The 27,723-nt window shown below is 46.8% G+C and overlaps 2 protein-coding genes across 2 annotated transcripts; both read left to right on the top strand.

Moving 5' to 3' along the window:
- The first annotated feature begins 1,423 nt into the window (after positions 1-1,423).
- Positions 1,424-8,880, top strand: tfam (transcription factor A, mitochondrial). Its single transcript, XM_023949617.2, has 7 exons — positions 1,424-1,694; positions 2,282-2,415; positions 2,912-2,982; positions 3,094-3,243; positions 7,173-7,268; positions 8,288-8,344; positions 8,421-8,880. The coding sequence occupies exons 1-7, from the start codon at positions 1,603-1,605 to the stop codon at positions 8,733-8,735; spliced, it is 915 nt and encodes a 304-aa protein (XP_023805385.1). The 5' UTR covers positions 1,424-1,602; the 3' UTR covers positions 8,736-8,880.
- A 2,192-nt stretch (positions 8,881-11,072) lies between these two features.
- Positions 11,073-25,202, top strand: ipmkb (inositol polyphosphate multikinase b). The gene is made up of 6 exons (XM_004080777.5): positions 11,073-11,616; positions 14,970-15,055; positions 15,912-16,008; positions 17,930-18,102; positions 18,486-18,567; positions 21,334-25,202. The coding sequence occupies exons 1-6, from the start codon at positions 11,403-11,405 to the stop codon at positions 22,038-22,040; spliced, it is 1,359 nt and encodes a 452-aa protein (XP_004080825.1). The 5' UTR covers positions 11,073-11,402; the 3' UTR covers positions 22,041-25,202.
- The last annotated feature ends 2,521 nt before the right edge of the window (positions 25,203-27,723 follow it).

The following is a 27,723-nucleotide window of genomic DNA, read 5'->3' as shown; positions in this document are numbered from 1 at the left end:
TCTGGATGACCTACATTTTTGGACTTGTCCCTTAAATATTGTTAATTATATAACTTTTTGTTTTGTTGAGCTTTAAACTTCTCCTGAATAAAAAACTGGGGTGCAACAAATGGGTGCCGTGACCCGGAGTTGAGGAAGAAGAAAAAAGGAACCAGAGGACCACAGACTGAGGTGATGTCAGGACGGTGTTGTCAATGGTTTGCCGGCATCTGAAAGGTAAGTAGAGAACATTTTTGACCGAATAACAATACGTCTTCAGACTTAACTGGAACATTTCAAGTTTACAACAGATGGTGTGTAGAAACAGTAAACTTTATGTATGCTGCCTCACGTTTAGCGGATGGATGGATGGATGGATGGATGGATGGATGGATGGATGGATGGATGGATGGATGGATGGATGGATGGATGGATGGATGGATGGATGGATAGAATTTATTCCACACTCATGGTCCAGTCAGTTAAAAGGAGTACACAGACCCACTATGTTAAAAACACACAGTGTCAAGGATACAGAAGTGTAAGTATACTTATTATAGACTACTTCTTGCTTCATTATTCATAATTTTACAACATTTTTTTAAGCATGTGGTTGTTTTTGTCCCTAAATTTGTTCTTCCTGAACTGTAACTACTGTTGCAGAATCACTTTGTCTTTATTTCCAATAAATATCCATTAAAATGAATTCAGTAATTATCCAGAACCTTGTCAACATTTGATGAAAGGAAATTAGGATGAAAACTTTAATTGGTTATACAACTTTATCCAACTTAACTCAATAGAGACACGTCACTGAAATTATATTTTTGTAAATGATTAAGGGATTCTAGGTTGGACAGCTGTGCTTCAGAGATGATCCACATTCATTTGTGATGAGGCGATAACTGCTGTTTTCTGATGAAAATCTTCAAAGACACAAGTTCAAAAGACAGTTTTACTGGAGTGAATATTCTGGTTCTGTACAGATTCCCCTCTGGTTCTGTTGGACTCTCTCATCTCCTTAGAACCACAGACCGTAAAGACAAAATTGTTTGAACAGTCTCTGCTAGGAACCATCATGTTCACCAACAGGATGAAGAAGCACATGGGGGGGATAGGATTTCATGGCTCGCAGTCGCGCGCTTATGACGTTTTAGGTGACGTCACTCTGAACATAATTGGGTTTAAATTCAAATACGCAATAAAATCGTTTTAGAACAGTTTATATGTGATGAATATTATTACCTATCGTCTAAATAAATTGATTTTTTAATTGAAAACTATTTTTACAGCTCAAACTGATCAGCAGCGACGGCTGGAAAAGTTACTAAAATTGTAGATTTTTTAGTCGATAATGTGAACAAATGACGTTCAACCACTGACTGATAGAGCTACTACTAAAAACAATTAAAATAAGTACATAAAAAGCAAAAAGTTTCGGTCTGCATCCGGTCCCAGAATGCACCGCGGCTGGTTTGTGGCGCCGTTAGGGACACCGTTAGATGTCAACAGGGAGACCGAAGGCTCGGCTCAGCTTGAACGCACAGAGACCCCGCGGCCGCAGACCGAGTCCAGGCTCCACGGCCCGTCCTCTGACTCCCGGAAACCTCGGCGGACAGCAGCATGGCTCCGCTCGGCTCCGTGCCTGCAGCCGTTAGCCTGCTAGCAGTAGCACGCTCATTCAGCGCCTTCTCGTGCTCCAACCCCTTCCTCAGGTAACCCGTGCAGACCCGTGCGAAGACTGCAGATCAGCAGGGGCTAGTGAGTTGCAACGAAATAGATTTCCCCTTAGATTTCGGTAACATTATTATTATTATTATTGGCAGCTTTTTGCACGCTTTGTGCCAGTGTGTCTGTATAATTAATTCTCTATAGCTGGAGGCAGCAGAGGTGAAGATGCTAAGGTTCTGTGTGGGACCAGGAGGGATCAGGAATGAATCCATCAGAGGATCAGATCATAGATGTTCAGGAGATCAATGCAGGGAAGCAGATGAGGAAGTTAGAGGGGAGGAGCAGTGAGGATGATGATGGTGAAAGGAGGCTGAGGCGGGAGCTACCAGGGAAGAAGAGGGTCATGGATGCAGAGGAGGAGGAGGACATGGTTGTTGGTGTGATTTGCTGAGGAAAGTAGCTTGAAGTTAAATAGAAAAATAGATCAACACTAAACGCGTCCTCTTTTTTGGAGCAATGCTCGTTTTCGTGATCCGGTCTGAGTTTAGCAAAACAGGTCAACCTTATTTGCTGAGGTGAGCATCAGAGCGTGCGGTGTGGAATGATGATGTGTGCTTCACGCTCCCGTCAGGTGCCTCACCGCCGTGAAGACCGGCCCGGGGAAATGTCTGACGACTCAGCCCGGCGGCCCTCCGAAGAGACCTCTGAACGGATACCTGAGATTCGTCATGGAGCAGAAACCAGCTGTGGTCAAGCAAAACCCAGGTACGGCTGCCGGCCTGGTGCTGTGTGTCCCACTATAAGTCCTACGTTAAATACAGCGGGGCAACAAAAAGCATTCAATCAGCCACCAGTGGTGCGAGTTCTCCCACACTGGAGGTGCCAGGTGACCCCACTCCCCAACGTTAACATGCCTCGGAGGCACGTTAACGTTGGGGAGTGGGGTCATCTGGACCCCACAAGATAGCACAACGGTTAAAAAGATGAGAGGCCTGTAATTTTCATCATAGGTAAAACCTCAACGAGAAAAAAAAAATCCAGAAAATCACATCGTCTGATTTTTAAAGAATTGATGTGTAAGTTGTACGTTGATTGGCTGACCCTGAAGCCCAAACGAAAAGTTAAAAAGCGGACAATAAATAGCATATTTCTTCCTTCATGACTTTGAAACATTTCAAACAAGGGGCTTCTGCTCTGCAGTGAGCCGCACATCAACAGATGTGGCGTTTGCTAATGCTGCCCCGCTGTTTTCTCCCTTCAGAGATCAAACCGGTAGACGTCATCAGGCGGATCGCCCAGCAGTGGAGAGTGATGAGCCCAGAACAGAAGAAGGTTTTTTTTTTTTTCTTTACTCTCAGCTTCGTTTAAAAAAACAAACAAACGGCAGAGCAGCTTCGTCCGTGTTGCCGTGGCGACCAAAGCTTGTGCCGGGTGTCTCCGTAGCCCTTTCAGGACGCCATGGTGCAGGACATGCAGAAGTTCAAGCTGGACCTCCAGGAGTACCGGTCCCAGCTGACTCCCGCACAGCTCCAGCAGCAGGCCGCGGAGAAGAAGCAGAGGATGTCCAAGAGGAAAGCCATCCGAAAGAAGAGGGTAAGAGAACCGCCGCCGCCGCTGGGCGGAGCTTCAGCGCGGCTCAGGCTTCGACATGGAGGAGGCGCGAGGTCACGTGGAAAACTTTTCGTTCGCTCTTGCTGCTTTCTTGAGCAAAGCTGACGTGATGAAAAGCAGCCTTATGGCAAACATCTTAGACCAATCTTTGTCAAACAGTGCGCCGTGGGAAATACCCATTAACTGATCTAAAAACATTTTCCATCTCCAGGATCTCAGCTCTGTGTTCATCCAATCAGGCCCTGATAAAACACTGAGTAGTTAGGAATATGAAAGATCATAAAATACTTTTTTCTTTGTGTTTATTTGATTCTATTAAAGACATTTTGATAAGAATGACGGTACCGCGATTTAGGCGCAGCTTAAGCTGTTTTAGGAAAAGTCCCGCCCCTTTAACTGTCTCCACCAATCATTCTTGGAGGTCTAATCACACATCATCAGTCTGACCAATCAGAAGTGGTTAAAGTCTTCACTTCCTTGTTCTGATTCTGCTCATAAAGTCTCTCAGTTCCAACAAAAATACCAGCTAAAGCTCGTCTTTAGCGGTGTAGCTTTCCACAGAATCCGGTGTCAGACCGTGGAACAAGAGAACAAAACCATGAAGCTCAGAGACGAGAGTCTGTCTGCGTTCGGCGGCTGTTTACACTACATCTCCCATGATGCATTGTGTTAAAGTGACAGCATCTCTGCGTAAAATGAGTCTTCCCTGTTAAACGTCTTAAACCACAACAAACACATTAAACAGTTTTCAAATCTTCTTGATGAAATCAGAGGTCAACAGTTTAGTTCTCCTTCCAGGTTTGTGTTTATTAACAGCCAAACATCCCAGAGTTTGGTCCAAGTCATCTTTCTAACTGAAACACTTTTCTAAGAACATCTGGATTATTTTAGATGTTAAATTTAAGAAGAAGTAATAACAACGTTTAAGAAACAGGATTAAGGTGAAGTGGACAACAGACATAACTCAACTAAATCGAAACAATTTAATTATCTAAAAAGAAATAAAACATTTTAATTTTCAAATACTTCGTTTTTGATTAAGACAAAAGAGAAATGAATGACTATTAATCCCACAATGGGGAAATTTCATTTATATGTGGCAGCAAAATCGACATTCAGAAATAATCTATATAATATATATATAATATATATAATCTATAATATAACATCAAAAAGGGACATCACAATATATTTGTTTTTGTGAGGTTACATAAAATGTCATGTTAAAAAACTGAAGGGAAAAACAACTACCAGGGTAAAATGTCAAATAATTTAGTTAAAAAATTATTACTGAAAACTGACTTAACTTTTATTACATCTTTTAGGAAAAACAGCTGCAACTTCCAGCTTTTTCTGTCACAATTATCACAAAATGCATGTGAGATTGTGGAGGAGCTGTAGATCAATACAGACTGAGATTCTCCTTTTTTAATTTATTTTATTCTGGTGTGCCGCGGGATTTCTGTCAAGAATAAAGTTTGCCTTTGCTCAAAAAAGGTTGAAAAACACTGTTTTAGCTTCTATGCAGCACATGGAGCCGCGTCATCCGGTTCACTTAGAATGCAGATGATATTTGACATTTTTGATTCATAATGACGTTTCAGCATCAGCTTCTTACTTTATGAAACACTAAAATTGAACCACACTTGTTGCTGCTTGTTGTAGTGACACCATCTCCACCAGTAGGTGGCGTTTCAGGCTGCAGGTTCAGAAGTAGGAAACATGATGCGTTGCAGTCAGGAGGACGCTAAACACTTCATAATGAACTGATCGTTAACTTTAGCCGATGCACAGGTTGTTGAAAAATGTACATTTCTGGGTGTGACCCTCCCCAGTGACCAATTGGAGAGGGTCAACAGGGTTCATACGCTCATGAAAAACCTAGAAACGGTTTGGAAATTGAAAATGCAATTTCTAGGTTCTTGAAAAGTTAGATAGCACTGATGTCATCGCCCCGCCCCCCCACTGGAAATGCTAATTCGAATGGAATATTGCGACAATGTTTGCAGGGTGGATGTTAAAATGAAAATGCAATTTCTGGTTTTGACTTTTCTTTTTAATAATGCTACAGAATCGCTTCCATAAATGTTCTTGTCACCGTATCATCAGTCTGGTTTGTTCTTCCCACTGACTTTATCCACAAACATTACAGAGAAAAACGTTGGGGGAGGGTTAAATATTGACCCGTATGAACTGTTTATTTTTGTTTTTGATTCAGTCCAGACAGGAATAATATCAGGCCCAAAGCAGCAAAGTCTGTGTGACCTGCTGGATGCTCACCTTGTGGTCCACTCAGCTATAGTTTTCTGTTAATTCGCTGTCATTAGAAGCTTTGACCAGTCACAGAGCACGGAACAGAAAACACCAGAACCGCCACACCGGAACCACGTTTTCTCCCTGTTTTTTATTTTATTCGATTCTATTATTGTTTGGACATGCGAGCATAAAGGCCCGTACACACCGGGACGAATATTCGCCAGGCGTTTTTCGCCACGTTTTTTGTGTTCACACCCAGGCGATTTTCGCTGACGATGAGCCGAGCGAACATGCAATTTCATTCCCTGACATTAGATGGCGCTTAATGTAAACAGAATTACTCCTTTACACAAGGTGGCGCTGCGCAACTTTACGATTCTTAAAGTCGCTTTTCACTCAGAAGAAGAGAGCAAGTATTTACGCGCTTGTCAGAATAATACAAAGAAAACATGAATATTTCAAGCATCAGTAGCTCCAACTGGTGCTTGGTTCGGGGATATTTTAGAATGTCCGTCATTATTGCTTCGCGGCAGTGTAGACGCTACTCGGCGTCTATCTTCTTCGCTGGTATGTGTGCTCAGCAAGGCAGTTTTGTGTTTGAGCGCCCCCAAGTTGTGTTTTACTGTAACTTCAGAAGCTCCAGACACGTGAGCAAAAGCGCCGTTCTCATTGGTCGAATAGATTTCGACGCGACGCGTCAAAACAAAAAACGAACCCGAGGCGTTTTTTTTTTTTTTGACGCTCTGACGCGTGGCGTTTTTTCGCGTCGGTGTGCACACTCTCATTGGTGCCCTTTGTTTAGTCACGAGGCGTTAAACGAAATTCGTCCCGGTGTGAACGGGCCTTAAGACAGCGAAGCTAAACTCCTGATATTCTACAACTTTCATTTCTCAACCATGCTGGCTCAGAGAAACAGGAAGGATGTTATGGATCTCTGTGGGGTTTGTTGTCACAATAACGCCTTCTTGTGATGTTTTAGAGATTATTTATGGTGGATCCTCCAGAAACTGGGCGTTCTGGCGGACTTCGTTTTCTGCGTCACCACAGACAGAAACAAACATTTGATCCTGGTCAAACGAACTACAACCTAACTACAAACTCTGTGATGTTTGTGCCTAAAGTCAGAGGATCAGAGCAGACACACAAACTAAACCGATCATGTCTACAATTCAGACACTTTGGGGCTTTTTTTCCTTCACTTTGCAGCTCATCTTCTAGTTTTCATAAGCAAATGAGGTCAGTTAGTTTGTATTTCTTAAAAGTATTAGATAACGAAAATCACCAAAAAATTATAAATGTATGTAAATTATAGATGTCATTTATGGTTTTAATCAGTGTCTTTGTGCTTCTTGTTGTCTGTATGGGGGGGGGCAGCACTTGATCCGAGGTCATTTAACCTTTACAAATGGCTAAAGCATTGGTTGATTGATGTGTTGATGCTTTAAGGTGAGCTTTGGGAAACTTAAATCAATTAAATGTATTTTTATTTCTTATTTTCCTCAGTGGGCAGAAAAACTGCTTTTGGAGAAACTTGGATGTCCTGTTTTTTAATATATGCATTTAAAATAAGTAACTAAAACCTGAGAGTTTACAACCTTGAAACGTGTTGGATAAGGAATGTGATGCAGACGGCTTTTCCTTGATGTTCTCTGCAGGAGCTGACCAGCTTGGGAAAGCCCAAACGGCCTCGCTCCGCCTTCAACATCTTCATGTCGGAGCACTTTGAGGAGGCCAGAGGGAGCACCACCCAGGTCAGACATGCACGCCAAAGCATGCACGGCTTTTAGTTTCACAGCTAGCAAAGCTGAAACTTGTTGCTAAAAACTCCAACCTCATTCCTGCAGTTAGTAAGCAAAACCTGTAGCTCCTCCCACTCTGAGATCTTGCAGAGATGTCAACCCAGGAATTAGAGCTGGTTTCTATCCCAGATTTCTTTAAGAAAAATGTAAAGTTTACATTATTTTTCTGAAATCCATTGTAGACGACGGAGTTTTAGGGGCTAGTTTACAAAAAAAAATTAATTATGACTTTTGAGTCGTAAATTTACGATAAAAAATTTCGTAAATTTACGATATAAAAGTAATAGATTAACGAGGAAAAAACACCAAAGCTCACCTGTTCCACTAAGTTTAGCGGGTCTGCTCTGCTGCTGCGCGGCGTTCACCTGCTGCTCTGTACGCTCACTTACCTTTTTCCATTTACAAGATTTTTTCTCGTAAATTTATGACTTAAAATTTCTTAATTTTACTTTTTTTTTTTTTTTTGGTGGCCCTAAAACTCCGTCGTACTGTTTAACCTCAAATGAGGAATTACCTGTTTGCCGTTCTCTCTCTCTCGGATTCCCTTCTTCAGACCAATCATGCTGCATAGATTTCCGTCTATCTGAGAGACTTTTGAATCATTTTATTTCACGTTTACTTTTGCCTGCACCTTCAGTTCTTTCCACTGATCCCCAGAATAGTTGTAAATATTGAATTGGCTGAGACGGATGCAAATGGGTGGAATCGGTCAAAAACGGAGACGATGAGACCATTCAGGTCAAGACCACCAAACATGACATCAGAGGGGTTTGTGTGGAGTTTCTGCTGAAGGGCAGCATAGGAGAAAATGTGCAGGTGTAATCCAAAAGCCACAGCTTCAGGAATTCTTCTGGATCCTTTTCTCAACCCAACAATGTTGTAACAAATAAAAAGCCTCATGGCAGGTATGTAGACGAGCCCCTCCCTGGCACAGCTACATGACTAAAGAACGGTTTCTGCTCATTCTCCAGGCAAGAATGAAGTCTCTGTTGGACGACTGGAGGAACCTGCTCAGTCACCAGAAACAGGTGTGTTCACAGAGTCCTGCAGGAAGCGCTCAGGTGCACAGGTCGTTGTACTGATTCCCTCCCCTCCGCCTCAAAGGTTTACATACAGCTCGCCGAAGACGACAAGGTCCGCTACAAGAACGAGATGAAGTCGTGGGAAGACCACATGCTGGAGATCGGACGAGAAGACCTCCTCCGGGAACAGACGCTGTCTTCGCAGAGAAGACCTGCCGCCAGGACGGCAGCGGCCAAGAAGAAAACCAAGACGACGAAGGCCAAAGCGGCCAAGAAGACCACGAAGGCCAAAGCGGCCAAGAAGATGTCAGCAGCACCAAAGTCGAAAGCAGTGGGCGGAGCGGCGAAAAGCAGCTCTGCAAAAACTGTCCGAAAAGGGTCCGCCAAGAAAGTGTGAAGCTGTTGAGGATCGTCAGAGGATTCCCAGCTGTCCTCCTCTTTTTCTTTCTTCTCTTCTGTTGTCATTTGTATCCGTCCTGCAGGACACAGCTATGTAGTCAACAGCTTCAGAGTTCATAATAAAGTTTCTCCTTTTGTCTAAAGTGTGCCATCAATCCTCTGATGCGAGAACATTTTCAGAATGAACTGCAGATCGAGTCCTGAGCTGAAAACTGGAACCGGTCACTTTGGAGCCGCGAGGCTTCTGTCGGTCACAGAGGACTGATGCCAACATACCTGACTGTTTAAAAGCATTATTTATATTTACAAATATATATTTATACAAATGTCCAGGGGCCTGTTTCAGAAAGGAGGTTAAGTGTAAACTCTGAGTGCGTTAACCCTGGAATCAGGGAACCCCTGGGTTTTCCGTTTCAGAATGGGAGGTTTGTTAAACCAGAGAAAGCAGAGTAAGTCAAACCCGTTTCTGAAAGAGAGGTAACTTTTACTCGGAGTCAGTGTCCATGGTTACTTATGCTGTGAACCTAACCTGGTCGGGAGCAGGTTTTATTCTCTAAACTCAAGGTTTCTGCCGGTCCCCTCCCCTTTTTAAAGACGAAGCGGTATTTTTCGCTTTAACCTTCATTGCCCACATTTCCGTCACACAGAGACGGTCTAAGTGACAAGAATGGCTTGTCCTTTTTTGGAGGACCCAATAGACGAGGAGGCTGCATTAATTCATAGAGAATTACATTTACGTCCTGCGAGGATTTTGAGAAGACTCGATTTTTTGTCATTGCTCCATACGTTTTTGTTTGAGCGTTACCGTTTTTCGTTGCAGTCAATTACATATACAAAATTAAAACAACATTAGGTCTTGCTATGTAGATGTTTCATATGTCAAATATTGTCAACAAAGCCTACATCCATGACATGCTCACATTTGACCTGATTGAATTATGTTTTTATGCTTCACTTTTAGCTGCTGCCATGTTCTTTTAATTCCTGCAGGATTGCATCTACATGAAAATGAAATCAGGGACATTGAATTAGATTAATGTAACAATTACTTTTTGGAAACACAATTTGCTAGCACTGCTTACTTTCTTATTCCCATATAAACCTATACCACTTGATCAATACAAGGGTAGACAAAAGTTCACTTTTAAAAACACAATTGAATGTATTAATATTAAACTGACCAACGTTTGCAAGAGGGGAAAGTTAACAAGAAAGTCCTCTAAACATTATCAACATTAAATGCATTTTCCCCCCCAGATTGGTTCTGTACACTATGCAGCATTTCATGCATTTACACCAGGAATAACACTTCAAAAGTACACCTAAATATCGACATTTTTTGTTTCACACCTTACGCTATTTAAAAAGTTATTACAGTCAATATTTTATAACAATGATTTAAATGCAAACCTAGGCATTAACTTGAGCAGCTATGTTTTCCACGCTAACTGTCTCTGTTTTGCAGATGCAGCGGTGTTGCTTTTCTTCTGGAATATGTGCTCATATTCACTGTAACTCTGCAGCAGCACGTCAAGTTCAGCTGGAGAAAAATACGCAGACCTCTTTTTTTCACGGTTGCCATGGTGACTCGTGATATCTGCGCTCCATTGATAATGGCATCTTATAGTCGCGGTGCTCACGCTAAACTCCGAATCCGTCCACTCAGAGTTGATTGATCTAACTCGGATCAGCTTCTCTGAAACAGAAAACTCAGAGTTGTTAATCTCTCGATTGACCAACTCAGAGTTCAAGTTTAACCTCAGAGTTGGTTGAACCTCCTTTCTGAAACAGGCCCCTGGACATTGAAGATGTCCACACGATTTAAACCAGAAGTTCTTGTGTTTCACAGGAAAATGGATCAGAAATTTATCAATTCTGCCATTTATAGACAATTTAGCTGCTACTATTTCTGCAACTCTGCAAATTATACGCAAGCAAATTATCCAACCATTTTCCCTTCGATACATTTCTGCTTCTTCTGCTAAAAGTTAGGCAAATTAAAACAACCACCATTAGCAATTGCGAAATCAAATGCAACTTGTTCTAGTTATTATGTAGTTCTTGGTGAGGGGATGGGGGGATAGGCTCATGTCTCCTGTGGTTGCCAATAAAGTTCAACAGGAGTCTGTTTTTTCATGTTTTGCTCTGACTGACTGCATAAACAGTGGATGCAATAACATTAAACAACGTCTCAAAGTTGGTCTGTCAATCAAAACGGAAGGTGAAGAATAGTGAAAACTAATTAACGCAAATTAAACACTGATTAACTTTTTGGGCGTTTTTTTTTTGTGGGATCTGGCAGTTTTTTGACGACTTTAGGGCTGGAAATCTGGCAACCTGGCAACCCTGCTGAGCCGACGCTGCGCTCGGTCTGCGCGTGCGCGCCGCGACAGGAAGTGGGATGTGTCCCGGATGAATTCGTGTTGCTGTTCCACATCTGAGAATCATTGAATCAGCTCCAGAGCGGGTTTGAGCCGAGCCCAGCGGCGGACGACGACACCCCCGCACTCCGTCACGAACAGCCGAACCCCCGGTGCCGGTCGGTCTGGACCGAACCCAGGACTTACTTAGCGACCGTCCAGCGCTTATGTAAAGGCAGCATGTGAATCGTCATTTTCGGACTTTTTAGTGGTGGCGCGCGCAGCTCCCGGTCACTGTCAGACAGATGTCGAGGACTCAGCATCACCTGATGATGATGGAGTCCTCCGTGGCGCTGGGCAAACCGGATCTGGCTCCCGGTTCCGCTGCCGGACTCGACCCGGTCCCGCGAAGCTCCGGAGGGGACCCCGGCAAAGAGCCGCAGGACCCGCCTAACCTGAACGGCTGCGTGCCCCTCTCCCATCAGGTGGCGGGACACAAGTTCGGCGTGGACAAGGGCGGTGAGTGGCGCGCGCTGACGGGACGGGTGTGTGGGGTCACTGTCCTCTACGACAACATGATTACAGAGAGGCTGCAGGGATTCGCTCTACTGCAGTTCATGAACTTTCCTGACATCCCATAATGAGCACTAGTGTGACTGTTGTTGTGGAAGTTTTTCCCACAGTCTGACTGTTGGACAGAAGGTCCGGCTCTCTGGCCCTAAACCCTCAGACGTCTCCCGTCTGGTTCCGGTCCGGACTCAGGACCCAGCAGTCAGGTTCTGCCTCACCAAACCGTTTCGTCTGAGTCTCCGTGGGTCGTCTTCAGGCGTGTTGGAACAGGAAGTGCTCATCCCCCAAACCGCCAAAGTCTAGGGTTCCAAGCTCGGCTCCTCAAAAGCCACCCCACACCATGATTCTCCCTCCACCTATCTTCATGTTTGGCACAATGTAAAATGCCGTTTCTATGGCAACTGCCAAAGACTTTCCATCTGATTGTCGCGAAGCATGACTCATTCCTCCAGACAGCACGTGTCCTCTGGAGTCCCAGCGCTTCTTCATAGCTCCTGTGTCACACGATCCGGCTCAACCGGGACACTTCCTGGCGTGTTGGAACGCTCAGGAACTCTTCCTGGCGTGTTTGAACGCTCAGGAACTCTTCCTGGCGTGTTTGAACGCTCAGGAACTCTTCCTGGCGTGTTGCAGCTCAGCCACTCACGGCTGACGCTGAAGTATTTAGCAGAGCGGACCTTCATGAGTGGACCTGTTCCCCACAGGAGCATCTCCTCACAGAACCGAGGATTCACTGCGCTCCTGACACGGATTCGTTCTGACCAGGTGTCTGTAGAAGAAGTCAGAACTGAATCGGGTCGCCTGTGGACAGGATTGGGTGAAGTCAGTCAGTAGTTGGGGCAGTTTTGTGGACCGCGGTTCCAAAACCCCAGAATCTCACAGCAGCTCAGAGACAAGCGGCAGAACCATGAAACAGAACCGCTCAGGGTGGAGCTCCTTTGCCTCTGGCGTCTGTCAGCTCCTGTGGGATGGCGGAACAGTTATGTGATGATGATGATGATGAGGAGGATGATGATGAGGAGGAGGATGTGATTTTCTTTTTTGCGTTCCTGTATCCCTATCTCATTCCAAGAACGAGGCTACCGAGTAAACAAAGGTTTCCGGTGATCTTATCAGGAGGCGGGCGTGTTCGGGAGGAGCCGCGCTGGGATTGATGTGTAAACACAAAACCAACGAGCTGGAAGGAGCAAAGGAGCATTTCCCACCTTCTCTGCACCTGCTGACAGTTTGACCAATCAACCCCCCCCCCTTTTTAGAACCACGTGACCCCCCCCCCCCCCCCCCCCCCCCCCCCTGCGGTCTTTCTGTTTGCAGGCTGCGTTCCTGCAGCTTCTGCAAACAGCATCCCTATTATACTGGATTCTTTTTGGGTTTAGTGTCAGACGTGAATTCTTCTCCGGCTTCAGTCTGATGTGACAGAACATCCCAGCAGCTGCAGATGCTGAACTGCGCCCCCTGCAGGTCTAGGCTACATGCTACTTTTTCCTTCTTAGATGCAGCTTTCCGTTTGTCTTTTCATGTGAATCTGTCCATTGGAGAGAGGATCAGAGAGGATCTGATGCTTTGAATCCCACCAAACGATCCCACGGGTGAGGCGCACGTCTGGCCTAAATCACGGCGGTTCTGTGGGACGCCTCCCCACCTTGATTGTCAAGGAAATGCCGGGCAAACACCGGAGGAGGGGCTTGTGGGTGATCAGGCCAAACCAGATCTTGTTTCACAGATGCTCTGCAGATAACAGCGGTTCCTCCGCTTCAGTTCCACGTGCAGAGTTAATCATTAAGCCGGGTCGAGACAAAGGGCGGTTCTGAAAGGCCCGTCTGTCAGACCTTAATCTAGGAACACCTGTCTGAAGACGAAGGTGTGTTGGTGACACGCCCCCTTCTTCACCTTTGTTCCCACTCCTGCTTTCTCTGAATGCTTGGAGCGAGCGCATTTATCCTGGTTACGGATCAAAGGCCTGAAGTGTTGGCACGAAGGCTGTGGTGTAACGGCTCGTCACGAGGCCGTTCAGTTCCTCTGTTCGCTGCAGTTCTGTATTTGCTGGATCGCTCGACACTTTCTGTGACCTTTAGTGGTTCCGGCCTTCGGACCGCTCTCGCACATCCCACTTTAACGCGGAAGATCCTCATTTGAGGGAGGAACTCTTTAGGTGTTTTGATGTGCAGATATCTTCATATTGAGCGCTGAACAGATCGATCCAAAGCTGGATGCAGAGCATGGAGGCTCCGCCCCCCACCGACCATGACCCTTTGTTCCTGGGTCTCCGTTCTCAGGACAACCTCAGGGACGATCAATCCAATCAGATCCAGTCTGGGTTTGCCAGTTAAAGGTTATGGATCTTGCAGAGTTTTTAGTTTTTAATATGTTGAGATTTATTCACGATAAGAAGGGGGTTAAACGCCAGCAGCTCCTCCCAGGAAGCTGCAGAAGAGCCCTTGAGCCACAGCAGGAACCTTCAGCAAAAGCAACAATGAACCCGGCTGCAGAAGAACCGCCAGCTGACTGGACGGCGAGGAGCTCAGGAGTGACGTGTGAACGTACGCCTGCAGCCGCCTCCATCGGGCTGCCGCGTGTTTCTGCACGCTTGACCGGACTGATGGAAGGAACCGCCCATCCGTCACTTCCCGGTCCACCTCGCCCCCACAGGCGTGACCCAAACCACACTGGGACAAATTCTTATCTTCCACTTCCTGACATCGCCCCCAATTGCCAAGACTGTAGGACGGACAGAAGGAGGTCCAAAGAACGCTGAGCGTCCAGGAGGGAAGATGGTCGTTGGCCTGGGCTTTTGGGCAATAAAAGCATTCTATACGTAGGTGAGGGGTAGACGTGACGAGCAGCAAACACCAGCAGGCCCTAACGAACCAAGTCGTTCCAAAAGTCAGAAGAGGAGCAACATGTGATGAGGATGTTTGGACCAAGTCCCCGTCCTCCATTCCTAAATTTGACGTAAACCAGGAAAGACCAGTTCTTCAAAACAGCCCTGGAGGCAGAAGGGGCAGGTGATCTGCATGATCTGATTTTAAACATGGGAGTTGAGGGCAAACTGCCCTCCACTCTCATGTTAAAAATCAGATCATGCATCCAAAATAAACGCATTTACTGAACCCTACGTCACACCGTTAAACCAAATCTCTATGCCGGCATAGCAGCAGGCTTAGGACAGGCCTGCTGTCATTGTTAGTAGTAAACAAAACCCCCTTTTTCAGAGTTTTGGTTGATGTTTTGTGCACAAATGACTTATCAAACCAGCCGAATCCATGACCCCGGCTTTAAGCGGAGCCCTTGGTGTGTTGCAGGGATCCTGCAGCACCCGGACGGTACGGTCCTGAAGCAGGTCCAGCCTCCACCCAGGGGTCCCCGAGAAATGCAGTTCTACAGCACGGTAACACAAAGCAACGCAAAGCACACTCATTCTCAGTGCATGGCTGTGGTGTGTTGGCTGAACGGGGGTCCGTCTGCTAAATGTCAGCAGTCCTTCAAAGGGACGCGTCTGCCCGGCGAGGACAGAGGACACCCGCTGAGCCTCAGCCCATAGATTTAGCAGAGACACTTTGAATAGAAACGGAGCTGCTGTTGTTTCTCTCTAGTGGGATGAAGCTCAGAGATCATATCTGAGCTTCATTACTGAATAACTCCACTCTTATCTTAACTGCGATACAACGACATCCTGACGGAGCCACGCCTCCATGACGCAGGCGGCTCACCCGAAGGAACATGCCCTGCATATCAGCATCACGCCATCAGCGGCGCCCATTTCCCTTCTGATGCTCGCTCTGCCCCAGGAGTCAGATGAAACGCTGACCAGAAACCCCAAAATGCAGCAGGGCAGCCTTTAAAGACCCGCTCCGGTGACAATTTCCACATTCTTGTGGAAATGATGGAGGACATTCATAAAGAAAAATAAGATCAAAACTGCGTTTCCGAGCATTTCTTTATTCAAATCAATGTTTGAAAAAGTGTAGAAACGACCAAATCATAATGAGAGGATAGATCAAAAGAGGATCAGAGGGGGACTTCAAAGGCTTTTTGAAATTCTTAATGTTGTCGTTGGCAGAACGGTTTAAATGGTAGAAGGTTTCGGCAGGTTGAGCTCGCATGACGCCGCCCCGCGGGTCGGAGCCGCCCCGCGGGTCGGAGCCACCCCGCAGGTCCAGGCCTGTCACTCAGGTCCAGGCCTGTCACTCAGGCCAGACTAGCACAGGATGATGGAGAGTGAAACGATGGTGTGTTTGTCACAGGTCTATGCAGAGGACTGCTGTGACCCCTGTCTTCTGGACCTCCAGAATTACCTTCCCAGATACTATGGCACGTGGTCGCACCCGGACAGGCCGCACGGTAAGACGTTTTTGGCAGAAAATGGAAACTGTTTCCACACCAAATTCTTCATTTTTGACGGTGAAATAAACAAAGTCACTGCCGTGAGCGCTGTTCCCCTTCACAATCTGAGTGAGTCTTTAGGAGCAGAGCCCGGTCTATGATTAACTAGTTTAACTAACCCTGTTATCAGTGTGGTGTGCAGGTTGAATGCTGGCTGCAGAGCAAACACAACAGGGTGTGTAGGCGTTGGTAAACGTGGCTGTTTAAAGGTGACATTCAGATTTACATTGAATGTTAACATTCCTGGAATTCCCAATTCCTCTGTGGTCCTGACGTACCTGCTGCTGATCACCTGGATCAGTCAGGTGTGTGCAGAGGCAGGACACTGATGCACAGCTTTGTCTGCCAGAGATTCCTCAGGTCGTCATATGAAAAGCTGAGTTTGGTGTGAGATGTTCATCATAGAAACACTTTAAATGTGAGAGATTGATTGTCTCTCAACGACCTGAGGAATCTGTGGCTGACGGCGTGCGCCGTCTTTTCAGAGAACCAGGTAAGCTGGAGAGGTCTTTCTTCAGATGTGGACGTTTGTCAGAAGCCAGAGCAGAGGTAGCTATAGGGGAAAGATCCAAACCTCTGAGACTCGTCTTTTCAAAATAAAAGCAGAGGGGAGATGATGCCAGTTTACATAACACCTGTTCAGTTAAATGAATTCAATGCCAACATTCCAGATACTTGCTCAAAATGCAGAGAAGAAAAGGGCTTTTTCACTGCAGAATAATAAAACAGATCTGGTCTGTAATCAGAGAAACTATCAAACAAACTATCTCAAAAGAAATGACACTGAAACCAGCCTTTTTTATTTTGGGAACCGATCCCAAAAACAATAGATATACTAGATCAGAAAAATCACTTATAGACGTGTTTATTGCAGGCTAAAAGATCGATAGCAATGAAGTGGAAAAACTGGACTAACATTCAGAAACGGACTAAACTGATGTTACCTGTACTGCTGATGGAACGTAGAACATTTTTGTTAAAAGGAAAAAGACCTCATGTGAATCTGTTTGGAGACACGGATCTGTCTGACGGGGTTGATGTTTGAAACTTCAGCCTGAACTGTGAACTGGATTCTGTATTTTTACTTATTTTTCAGGAAAAAAGTCTCTGTTGCAGGAAACATATCAAGGGTTTGTGTTCAAACTCAAATTGAGTATAAGACAAACAGCATAGGGTGTCTGAGAGGAAAATATCTTTTTAAATTTTATATATATGAATTATTATTTTTGTTAAATTTTATTATTATTCTTGCTTATTATTATTATTATTATTATTATTATTCTTGCTTGTTGCATGTGTTTTAGTTGTAGTGCAAAAAACCCCAATAAAAATATTGTAGGAAAATAAAGAAAAGAGAGGAGATCCACGTTTCATCATGAAGCAGCCGTTCTCCTCCTTCCACAGCAGGCCTGCCGGGCCTGATGGGAAACGGATCAGTGCTTCCATCTGTTTACAGTAGCTCCAGCTGAGTTCCTTCAAAAAAAACCTGCAGATGGACATAGAAAACAGCGTTGGCCCAGCAACTGTCGTTCCTTCAGACTCCAAAACGGTGACCTGAACAGCCCCCCACTCATGATTCCCCTCTGAAGGAATGTCCATGCTGCTGTTGTCATGTCGAAGGGGAAGTTCAGCTGAGGAAGGATTTCTGTGTCCCAGCGGTGTAGACGGATGAGGAGACACTCATGAATGCCTCCGCAGACCGTTTTCTCTGTACCGCACTGCAGCGAACATCCTGAAGGAACGTGACACCGTTGAGGCTGTGGTTGTGGCTCGGAGGGTCTCCAGCGGGCCCCTCTCATCCAGTTTGTCGACTCATCTTAAGCTGTGTTGTGGGGCTGTGTCCCGGGTTCTCTGGTCTCATCCTGTCGTCCCTTCACAGACCTGTACCTGAAGCTGGAGGACGTGACTCGCCACTTCGTCAAGCCGTGCATCATGGACGTTAAGCTGGGCCAGCAGAGCTACGATCCTTTCGCCTCGCAGGACAAACGAGAGCAGCAGATCAAAAAGTACCCGCTCATGGAGGAGATCGGGTTCCTGATCCTCGGCATGAGGGTACGCCTTTCTTCCTTTGGGGAGCTCAGTCATTTCAGCGACTCCAGGATGCAGGCGGGGTGTTTTTCTGTTCAGTTTAAACCACTTTAGGACTCTTGGAACAAAGGCTGAGGTGGCTTTTCCCTCCTCCTCATAGACGCTCAGTATTCGGGGTTTTCATTAAGATAATTCAGCACTCGGGAGGTTCAGAGTCCAGAGAGGTTCTTGTAGACTTCGTTTGGGTCAGAACAACACCCCTTCAGTGGAAACGGATGGACACCAGCTCTCCTGTTATCAGGATCACATACTGTAGGCTGGACAACAAAACGGGGATTCCAGGGCTGCTGGCTTTGTCCTTGCAGAGGCAGCGGTCTGTACAAACCCTCCTCTTCCTCTCGTTTCAGGTTTATAACATGTGCAGCGACTCGTTTTGCTCCTACGACCAACACTACGGACGGGGCCTGGTGAAGGACTCGGTGAAAGACGGTACGCTGCTCTTCTTGAGGGGACAGTGGAGAAAAGAAGGCTTGGGTTTGGTGTTCAGTTGGTTCACGGCGTTGCAGCCTTTGGAGTGTCTTTTCTGTCCGTTTCATGGTCATCACGTAAAAAAAAAAAACGGTCGATCATCTATTCAACTCGACCTCACGAGTGCTTTCCAGTTCATTTAAAATGAAAAAACACAATAAAAGCTGAAGAAATCAAAGGACCTGAACGTCCATTCAGGCTTCTGCCACAGAAGGAAGAAACCAAGAGTTTGAAACTTTTTCAGGACAAACACGCAGAAAATGTTCACAATTCTGGAGGCTTTCCCTTAAAAACTGATGGTGTAGATCCTAAAAAAACACCATATGTTGTTCCAAAAAAACCATCATTTCAAAGCGACCAGTCATTTCCTTCCCTCTGTAACGCAGCACCGTTCACAGTTCAGTTATACATTTATTTTACATTCTTCAGACTTTTTTTAGATTCCTCCAAGTCTATCAGTTCAGTTTTTATTCTTTTCAAAGGAGCGTCCTCGTGAGGGCCACTAGTGACCTGCTCCCACTTCTAACTAGCTTTTTTTGTGTTTCATCACAGCTTTTAACACATACAACAATTCCCTGAAACAAGTTGGACCATAAGTCCACATCCAACGTAGTGTACAGTAAACTTTTTAGATCTAGTTCAAACAAAAAGTTGCATTGAGGCAAAGTGGGACAGATACTTGTCCAACCGTGAACAAAGGTACAAAAAACAGTCACGACCCCAAATAAGGTTTAACCGTGTGCCGTCCACTGTATCTGGATTTAGTTGTAGAAACGCTGGCATCTTTTCCATCGAATAAACTTACTTGATAATTTGCTTCCATTCAGTTACAGATATTGATGCTACATTTTTCCAATTTCCTGTTATGGTTTTCTTAGCGACCAATACGTTATATGTATTTTAATCAGCATCAAAGTCTTCTGGAAATGCACCCAAAACGTGATACAGTTCTTAGGGCACATGTGTGAAATGTGCATTAGAGCTGGCCGGTGGTATATACTGTACCGCAAATACTACACATCCCACAATGCTTTGCCAGTCAAAACCGTCCATTGAGAGTCACTGACAGCCATGCTCCAGTCACATCGGACACATTCATTTTAGCTTCCACAAAAATGACCAAAGATGGACAACCGGAGCTTTGAAGACAGGTGGGAGGCAGATTATCTGTTCAGACTTGTCTTGTGGGCGGAGCTAATGTAGCAGTAACCACAGAATATAACATAAGAAGACACTATATGAACAGGTTAGACATTACATATCAGTTGCAGTTAATTTTTCAATAAATATCGAGTTTGGTCCGGGACTTTACTTCACTGCTTCATTCTGGTCCCTTGTGAATTTGAGTTTGACACGTCTGACCTAGCGGAATCTCGTGTTTGACCATTGTTTTAATCTCCTTCTTAATAGTTTTTCTAAATTCCCTTAGAACCGGGCAGTCAAAGAAAACGTGTATGATCTCCAATTTTTCCACATTGCCTCCAGCGTAGGGCTGTGGTTGAACCCCCTGGCAAAGTTAGAGATCCACAGAGGGGTGAGAAAGAACCGCATTTTGATTTTCCAGTCAAATTCTTTCCATAGCTGGCTTTGGTCCTGTCCTTGTCCTGACCAACAGCTGAGCAAACCCATGAGAACCGAAAGCCTCTGGTGTTGGACAGATTTTACTATAGGGGTTATGAATTCCCATCTTTTCTTTGATATCAGATGTATTCTGTCTGGAGGCAGTTGAGAGTCTCTTATCCCTTGTGCTGTCTTGTGGGGTCAAAACGACCCCCCCCCCTTCCATTGACGTGTTCTCCCTACCATGACAAAGGTGGATAAAGGTGGAAAGATTTCATGTAATCCATGGACACCAGTGAAGATCACAAATCATTGAAGAAAAAAGGTTCAGAGCACTGTCTAGTGGGTCTAGATGACCCAACTCCCAAAGTCAACGTGCCTTAGAAAGCACAAGGGTTTCACGAGTTGGAAACGTGTTTATGCGTTGTTTTTTTCTGCGATAGTAGTAAAGTATTGTCCCATCTATGCAGTTTGGGGTTTTATTGATTCTGTCTCGCTCTTTGTGGTTCATGATGTAATGTCTGACTACAGATATTTATTAAAAAATCACTCGGCAGAAGACCAAACTATCCTCCAAGCTGTGAAAAGGACTTAAATTCTGTTCCACCGAGCAGCTGGGTAAGATTACTAAGGCCTGTAGGTGGGGCTAAAGCCGGGGTCACCAACGATAGGCATTGCTCTGGAAATTGACCCTGTGTCAGGTAGGATTTTTTTGGACTACAGTCCCAGATGACGGCGTTTTAAACTCGGGACTCGCATGCAGTAATGCATCATTAATGCCTCATCTGTGTGGCTGCAGACGGAGGAAGAGGAGCTCCTGGAAGGTTCCCATCGGATGAAGTCTTCTGTCCCAAACATAAACGGACTTCTTAGGTTCTCCTGTGATCAGACACGGTTGGGTTTTTCCACATACCTGACATGTTTGGACGGACATGGCAGGTATGTGGAGAAAACATCGGATAATACCACCGTCACTACAGACACGGCGTTCCCAATGAGAGACCGCCCTACAGGAAGTGATGTCACCTCAGGCTGTTAATGTCTTCATTTTTGGGGTCACTGCTTCCTTTTCCTGTTTGATTAAAAAAAAGGCGTCTGTCCGTCCAAATGTATTTATTTATCCCTTCATGGTCTGTGTGTTTAAGGTTTGCTTCCTCTGATCTGCAGGTTTGGCCAGATTCTTCCATAACGGCGCCGGCGTGCGGGGGGACGCCGTCCTGGCCAGCATCTGGAAAGTGCGGCAAATCCTCCACTGGTTCCAGTCCCAGCGGAAGCTGGCCTTCTACGCCAGCTCCCTGCTGTTCGTCTACGAGGGCCTTCCCTCCTCGTCCTCGCCGTCTCTGCCCGCGAATGAGAGCGCCGCTCTGTTTTTGGCGGCTGACGGCGGCCGGGAGGAGAAAGCCGTTAGGGGGGAGACTGGGGAGGGAAAGGGAGTCGCTGAAAACAACAACAACACCGAGGAGGCAGCGCCGCGGCTATGCAGCCCGCCCACCATTTACAACGCATTCATGAAGGCCAGAGACCGCTGCAGTGGGGACGGGCGTCTCCATGGCAACGGCAGTGGCTCAAACTCAGGACTGTGGGAGGAGGACAACGCCACCTGGCAAAAGAGGGGGGACCTGAAAGCTTCGCCCAACGGAAACCAAACCAAATCGCAACTGGAAGGAAAAGATGAGGACAAAAAGAGGGAGGAGGAGGAGGAAGAGGAGGGAGGAGGAGGTGAAGGAGGACGGGACGGCACTGACGTGGAAGTGAAGATGATCGATTTTGCTCACGTTTTCCCGAGCGACAGCTGTGATCACGGATACATCTTCGGTCTGAAAAACCTGCTGACAGTGCTGGAGCAGATCCTCTGTGACGCCACCACCTCCTGAAGGAGGCGGGGCATAGGGACGGACGCCATCCCCCTCCCCTTCAACAACCTGAAGGAGGCGGGGCTGAGGGACGGACGCCATCCCCTTCCCCTTCAACCTCCTGAAGGAGGCGGGGCTGAGGGACGGACGCCATCCCCCTCCCCTTCAACCTCCTGAAGGAGGGGGGGCAGAGGGACAGACGCCATCCCCCTCCCCTTCAACCTCCTGAAGGAGGCGGGGCTGAGGGACGGACGCCATCCCCCTCCCATCCAACCTCCTGAAGGAGGCGGGGCTGAGGGACGGACGCCATCCCCTTCCCCTTCAACCTCCTGGAGGAGGCGGGGCTGAGGGACGGACGCCATCCCCCTCCCCTTCAACCACCTGAAGGAGGCGGGCTGAGGGACGGACGCCATCCCCCTCCCATCCAACCTCCTGAAGGAGGCGGGGCTGAGGGACGGACGCCATCCCCCTCCCCTTCAACAACCTGAAGGAGGCGGGGCTGAGGGACGGACGCCATCCCCCTCCCATCCAACCTCCTGAAGGAGGCGGGGCTGAGGGACGGACGCCATCCCCCTCCCATCCAACCTCCTGAAGGAGGCGGGGCTGAGGGACGGACGCCATCCCCTTCCCCTTCAACCTCCTGAAGGAGGCGGGGCTGAGGGACGGACGCCATCCCCCTCCCCTTCAACCTCCTGAAGGAGGCGGGGCTGAGGGACAGACGCCATCCCCCTCCCCTTCAACCTCCTGAAGGAGGCGGGGCTGAGGGACGGACGCCATCCCCCTCCCATCCAACCTCCTGAAGGAGGCGGGGCTGAGGGACGGACGCCATCCCCTTCCCCTTCAACCTCCTGAAGGAGGCGGGGCTGAGGGACGGACGCCATCCCCCTCCCCTTCAACAACCTGAAGGAGGTGGGGCTGAGGGACAGACGCCATCCCCTTCCCCTTCAACCTCCTGAAGGAGGCGGGGCTGAGGGACGGACGCCATCCCCCTCCCCTTCAACCACCTGAAGGAGGCGGGGCTGAGGGACGGACGCCATCCCCCTCCCCTTCAACCACCTGAAGGAGGCGGGCTGAGGGACGGACGTGGTCCAGTAACCCAGAGCCATGGCGGTCCTCGTCTTCTGTCCACAGACACTAACCTGTGAAGGCAACATGACCCTGCACCTGAACGCACCATCTCAGAGCTGTCAGACCCACATGTCCCCGTCAGGATTCGGCGCCGCGGCCCGCTCCTCTAAAACTCCTGCAGGTTTACTTTTAAGCTGTGCGTTTTAGCTGTTCTTTCAGAGGGAACCTCCAGGTTCCACATGTTTTTTGATGAATGCTTCCCCCAAAAGTTGATTTAAAAGTTTTCTAGACTAAAGGAGTTTTTCCTCTCCTGGTTTGAGGATGAAGAGTGGGTTTCACGTGGTTTACCTTCCCCCCCGTCCTCGGCCCTTTCATGTCCATGGACGTAAACTGGATTTGCTGTAAATGTTTACAGGTTCCTGTCGGACTGGAGACCCAGCAGAACCGCTGGTGTTTGGGGGTCTGACAGGCTCACAGGAAGCTGGAACCCGCCTCGTGTTCAGGTGGCGTCGTCATGTTGCTCTGCGGGTTCAACCACTGTCAGAAAGTTTGTAACTCAGGAATTCACTGTACTACCGATTCTTACGATTGCTACTACTCCTTTGTCTCTGAGAGAATCCTTATGCTGTATGCTTGATGTTGAAAATGTTTTATATCATTTTAGTGGCTATTTATCTCATGAACACTGACCTTCAGTTACTTTATATACGGCGCATTTGTACTACAAGAGCAGGAGCTGGGCGGTTCGAACGGCGGGTTTGTCGGTTGCCAAATCAGCTTTCTTCTTCCTCCGTGGTTTCACCGAACTGCAGAGCCAGTTCAGCTTCAGGCCTGACGTGGATCTGGTCTGTGGGCCTGACGTGGATCTGGTCTGTGGGCCTGACGTGGATCTGGTCTGTGGGCCTGACGTGGATCTGGTCTGCGTTTCGGAAACTGGAGGTTTCCTGTGGGAGGGGCGGTCACTCTGGTCCTCCTTCAGGAGAGTAGCTTGTCCCAAAAGGAGAAGTCAGGCAACAGATCTGGCAACTCCGTGTTCTTAAAGTTTGACAATCGTATGTTTGCAGACTGACATTCAGGTGGAAATCCCCCCCCTCCCCCTTGATTGAAGAATGAATCACAAAATCAGCTCTTCTGATTCCTCAGAGTATTTTTTTTCTTTCTTTTGACATTTCTGGCAAAGAAGTGATTCTGTTTATTGTAAAGATGACTAGAATGAGAGAACAGCCGCCCAACAACGTCTAATTAGATTTACATGCAAGTGCATCATGTGCCTCTAATTGATGAGAAGCTGCAGTGAACCCATAGATGTTCCTGTTGGACGACGATCAAATGCTACTAAAGTAACCCTTGACCCTGCTAACGTGTTAGCTTTAACTAATGTCTGTGTTGTGGCGTGACCGGGCTGCGACACGCGTGTGTCCAAAAACTGAGGTGCAGACTCGGATTCTGCTTTAGGAATGTGTGAGGATGAGCTGGAGCTCCAGAACCGTTTTAGCTGAAAAGGAAAGTCTGGTTTTGTACATTTGCCTGAAATCAGAGGTTCTGAGAATCTCCTGAGGAGCTTGTCGCAGACGGAGTTTGCTCCGAGGCTTTGTGTTTCTCAGAATCGAACCCTCGTGGTGATTTCTTTTTTGGTCCCAGGCGACTGACCCTGTGACCGTCTTCTCATAAATCCAAGTGAGCAGAGTTTGATGTGTGTGTTCGAGTCTCTCTGCCACGCGGTGGCCTTCATCTCCACGTCCACAACGAGTCTGTGGGCACCTCTGATGAGAGTTCGCACTGCAGCGGCTTCATCCGTTTGTCGGGTCAGGAGGAAGGTCGTGACCTCGGAGGAAGTCTGCAGCAGCAGCAGAGACGCCTTGACCGTTGTCGTCGGCGTCACCTTCTCGGTTTGCGTGCAGCTGTTTGCACACTGGAGCTGCTTGACGCTCTGAACTGTCAGCTCTGTTCTCTCCAGCACACATATGAAACTAATACTATGAACTACATGTACATCAGGATATTTGCTTGTAATGTAACTTGATTCCATTGATTTTGGTTTTAATCTGAGCAGCAAATGATTCGGTTTTTAACATTACAGTTTTTTTAATAAACGTCATCCTTTGTTCCAAATGATCCACAGGAACGTTGAAGCCTTTTATTTCACCAGTGGGGGAGAGGCTTTCTGAACCTCTACAGGGATTGGCTGGGGTGGGGGTGTCATAATGAAGGGCATTCATACGTTTAAACTTCATTAATCATAAATGATTTTGTTCATCCCATTCAAATGAAACTTTATTGATCTATGAAATGCTCACTGTAAACGTCTGAATTGAACGCGTGTCAACAGGAAAACAGATGAAGTTCAGACAGTTGTGGGTTTGATCACAGAAACAAATGAGGTTGTTCTTCTCGTTTGGCCTTTAAGGCTCTGAAGGTCAAAGAGCTACAGGTGCTTACCACAGGTTCAGCTAGTCGTCTGGGGTCAGGCAGAAATTTGAACGTGGGCCGCATTTGGCCCCTGGGCCGGATTTATACAGTCCATACATTCTTGCATCTTACATCAGTCCCACACAAAGTTCAGATCTTGATAGTCTAATGTACTGTAGCCATTCTATCCAAATAGAATTGAATTCATCAAGTTCCAACCGGAGTAAAGATGTTAGTTCCCAAAGGTGTCAAGGATCAGCGGGATCCATTCTTCCACTTTAAGCACTCGCCGTCTTCTGGTAATCACTGTCTTACTGGCCAGCAACATAAACCTCAAGAATTTAGATGAAATGACCCAGGGGGAGGAGCTTAGTCACCTTTAACCCTTGTGCTATCCTATGGGGTCCAGATGACCCAATCCTTACATTGAGGTGTTGTCCCTACCATGACAAAGGTGGATAAAGGTGGAAAGATTTCATGGAATCTATGGACACCAGTGAAGATCACAAATCATTGAAGAAAAAAGGTTCAGCGTACTGTTTAGTGGGTCTAGATGACCCAACGTTAAAGTGCCTAGCATAGCACAAGGGTTAACCAGCACGTTCCAGATTCCTGCTCTGAAAGGTCCTCTTAAAAATCAGAATGATGACCATTTGAATTCTTTGACAGTCTCCTGTGAATGATGGAGGAGTGGGGGTGCTCTGGTGGCTGATTGGCTGATCGCCGCCTGACAGCAGGTAAGCGCCCTGCAAAAAGCTCCTGATGTCATTTGTGTAGGAACATGCTGCGTTGGGCATCTTGTGGGTTTCATGGGGGTGGGGGGGGGGTTACTATGGTGGGATTCCCTGATAGACTGATGATTGGAGGGGCCAGAGAGGGGCAGTGAGGATTGCAAAGGAATGCTGAGTACAAAAGACTGTTGTGTGAGTGTGTGAGTGCGAGCCCGTTGGGGGGGGGGGGGGGGGGGGGCTCGTGCAGACAGACCCACAGACCGACAGACCCATGGGGTCCAGGCCAGCCAGTTGCAAGGGCTTTCAAATCTGCTTGCAGCTTTAATAGTTTTTGTTTTGGGATGATAACTGCCTGTGAGGCGGCGGCCGTGGCAGGAGCTTCAAAGTAGGTCAAACATGGATAAATAAGAGGGAAAAAAAACTCATTTTTGAAACGCTGTTCCATAACTGGATTTAAAACTTTCACGTTTTTTCTTACAAAGTCCAGTTTGCTAAAAAAAAAAAAAAAAATCCATACAGAATTTATTCAGCTTGACCCCAACTTTGAAGTTTGGCCAAAGTGTGCCGTCTTGCTGCAGCTGAGCTTCATTCCTCTCCTTTCAGACCAAACCTCCACCTCTCTAGATGTTCCTCCACCTGCTCTCCCTGCAGATCAGAGTGTCATCTGCAAACATCCGGGTCCACAGAGATTCCTGTCTCACCTCATCTGTCAGTCTGTCCATCACCATGGAAACAAGGAGGAGCTCAAATCTGATCCTTGGTGCAGTGCCACCTCCACCTTCATCTCCTCTGTCACAGACAGCATATCTCACCAGTGTCCTCCAGCTCTCATCCACGTCCTGAATATCTCCAACATCTTTCTCTGTTAGTCTAGACTTCCTCCTAAACCACAGCTCCTCTCTGGATCCTGTCCTGGACTCTCTCTAGATCTACAGACACAAAGCAGATCCTTCTGACCTTCTCTGTTCTTCTCCAGAAACATCTTCAAAGCAAAGATTGTATCTATAGTTCTCTGTCTCTGCATGAAACCAAACTGTTGTTTTTAAATGTTCATTTCTGATCTCAGTCTATCTTCCTCTCCTCTTTCCCATAATTCCTTATGATTCATCAGTTTTAGTCCTCTGCAGTCTCTCTGAACGTCTCCCTTCTTCTTCAAAATGGAACCAGAGCATCTCTGCTCCATTCCTCATCATCCTCGAACTCTCCAAGATCTTGTTAAACAGTCAGAAACTCTTATGCCTCCTCTCCCGATGTTTTCCACACCTCCACAGGTATGCTTTCAGGACCTAAAACTACCTTTCCACTCTTCACCCTCTTCAATGTCTTCCTCACTTCATCCATTCAGATCTTTGCTCCACAACATCCATCTCTTCTCCTCTGTGCTCTCTAGCATTCTCCTTCTTCATCAGCACTTCAAACTTTTATCTTTCCATCACACTTGTAGAACCTGTCAACACATGTCCATCTCTGTCCTTCATCATCCTAACCTGCTGCTC

The sequence above is a fragment of the Oryzias latipes genome, chromosome 19 (genome assembly GCF_053564925.1).
Source record: "Oryzias latipes strain Hd-rR chromosome 19, Olatipes_Hd-rR_3.1".
In the NCBI taxonomy this organism is placed as follows: Eukaryota; Metazoa; Chordata; class Actinopteri; order Beloniformes; family Adrianichthyidae; genus Oryzias; species Oryzias latipes.
This window is presented reverse-complemented; position numbering and strand designations above follow the sequence as displayed.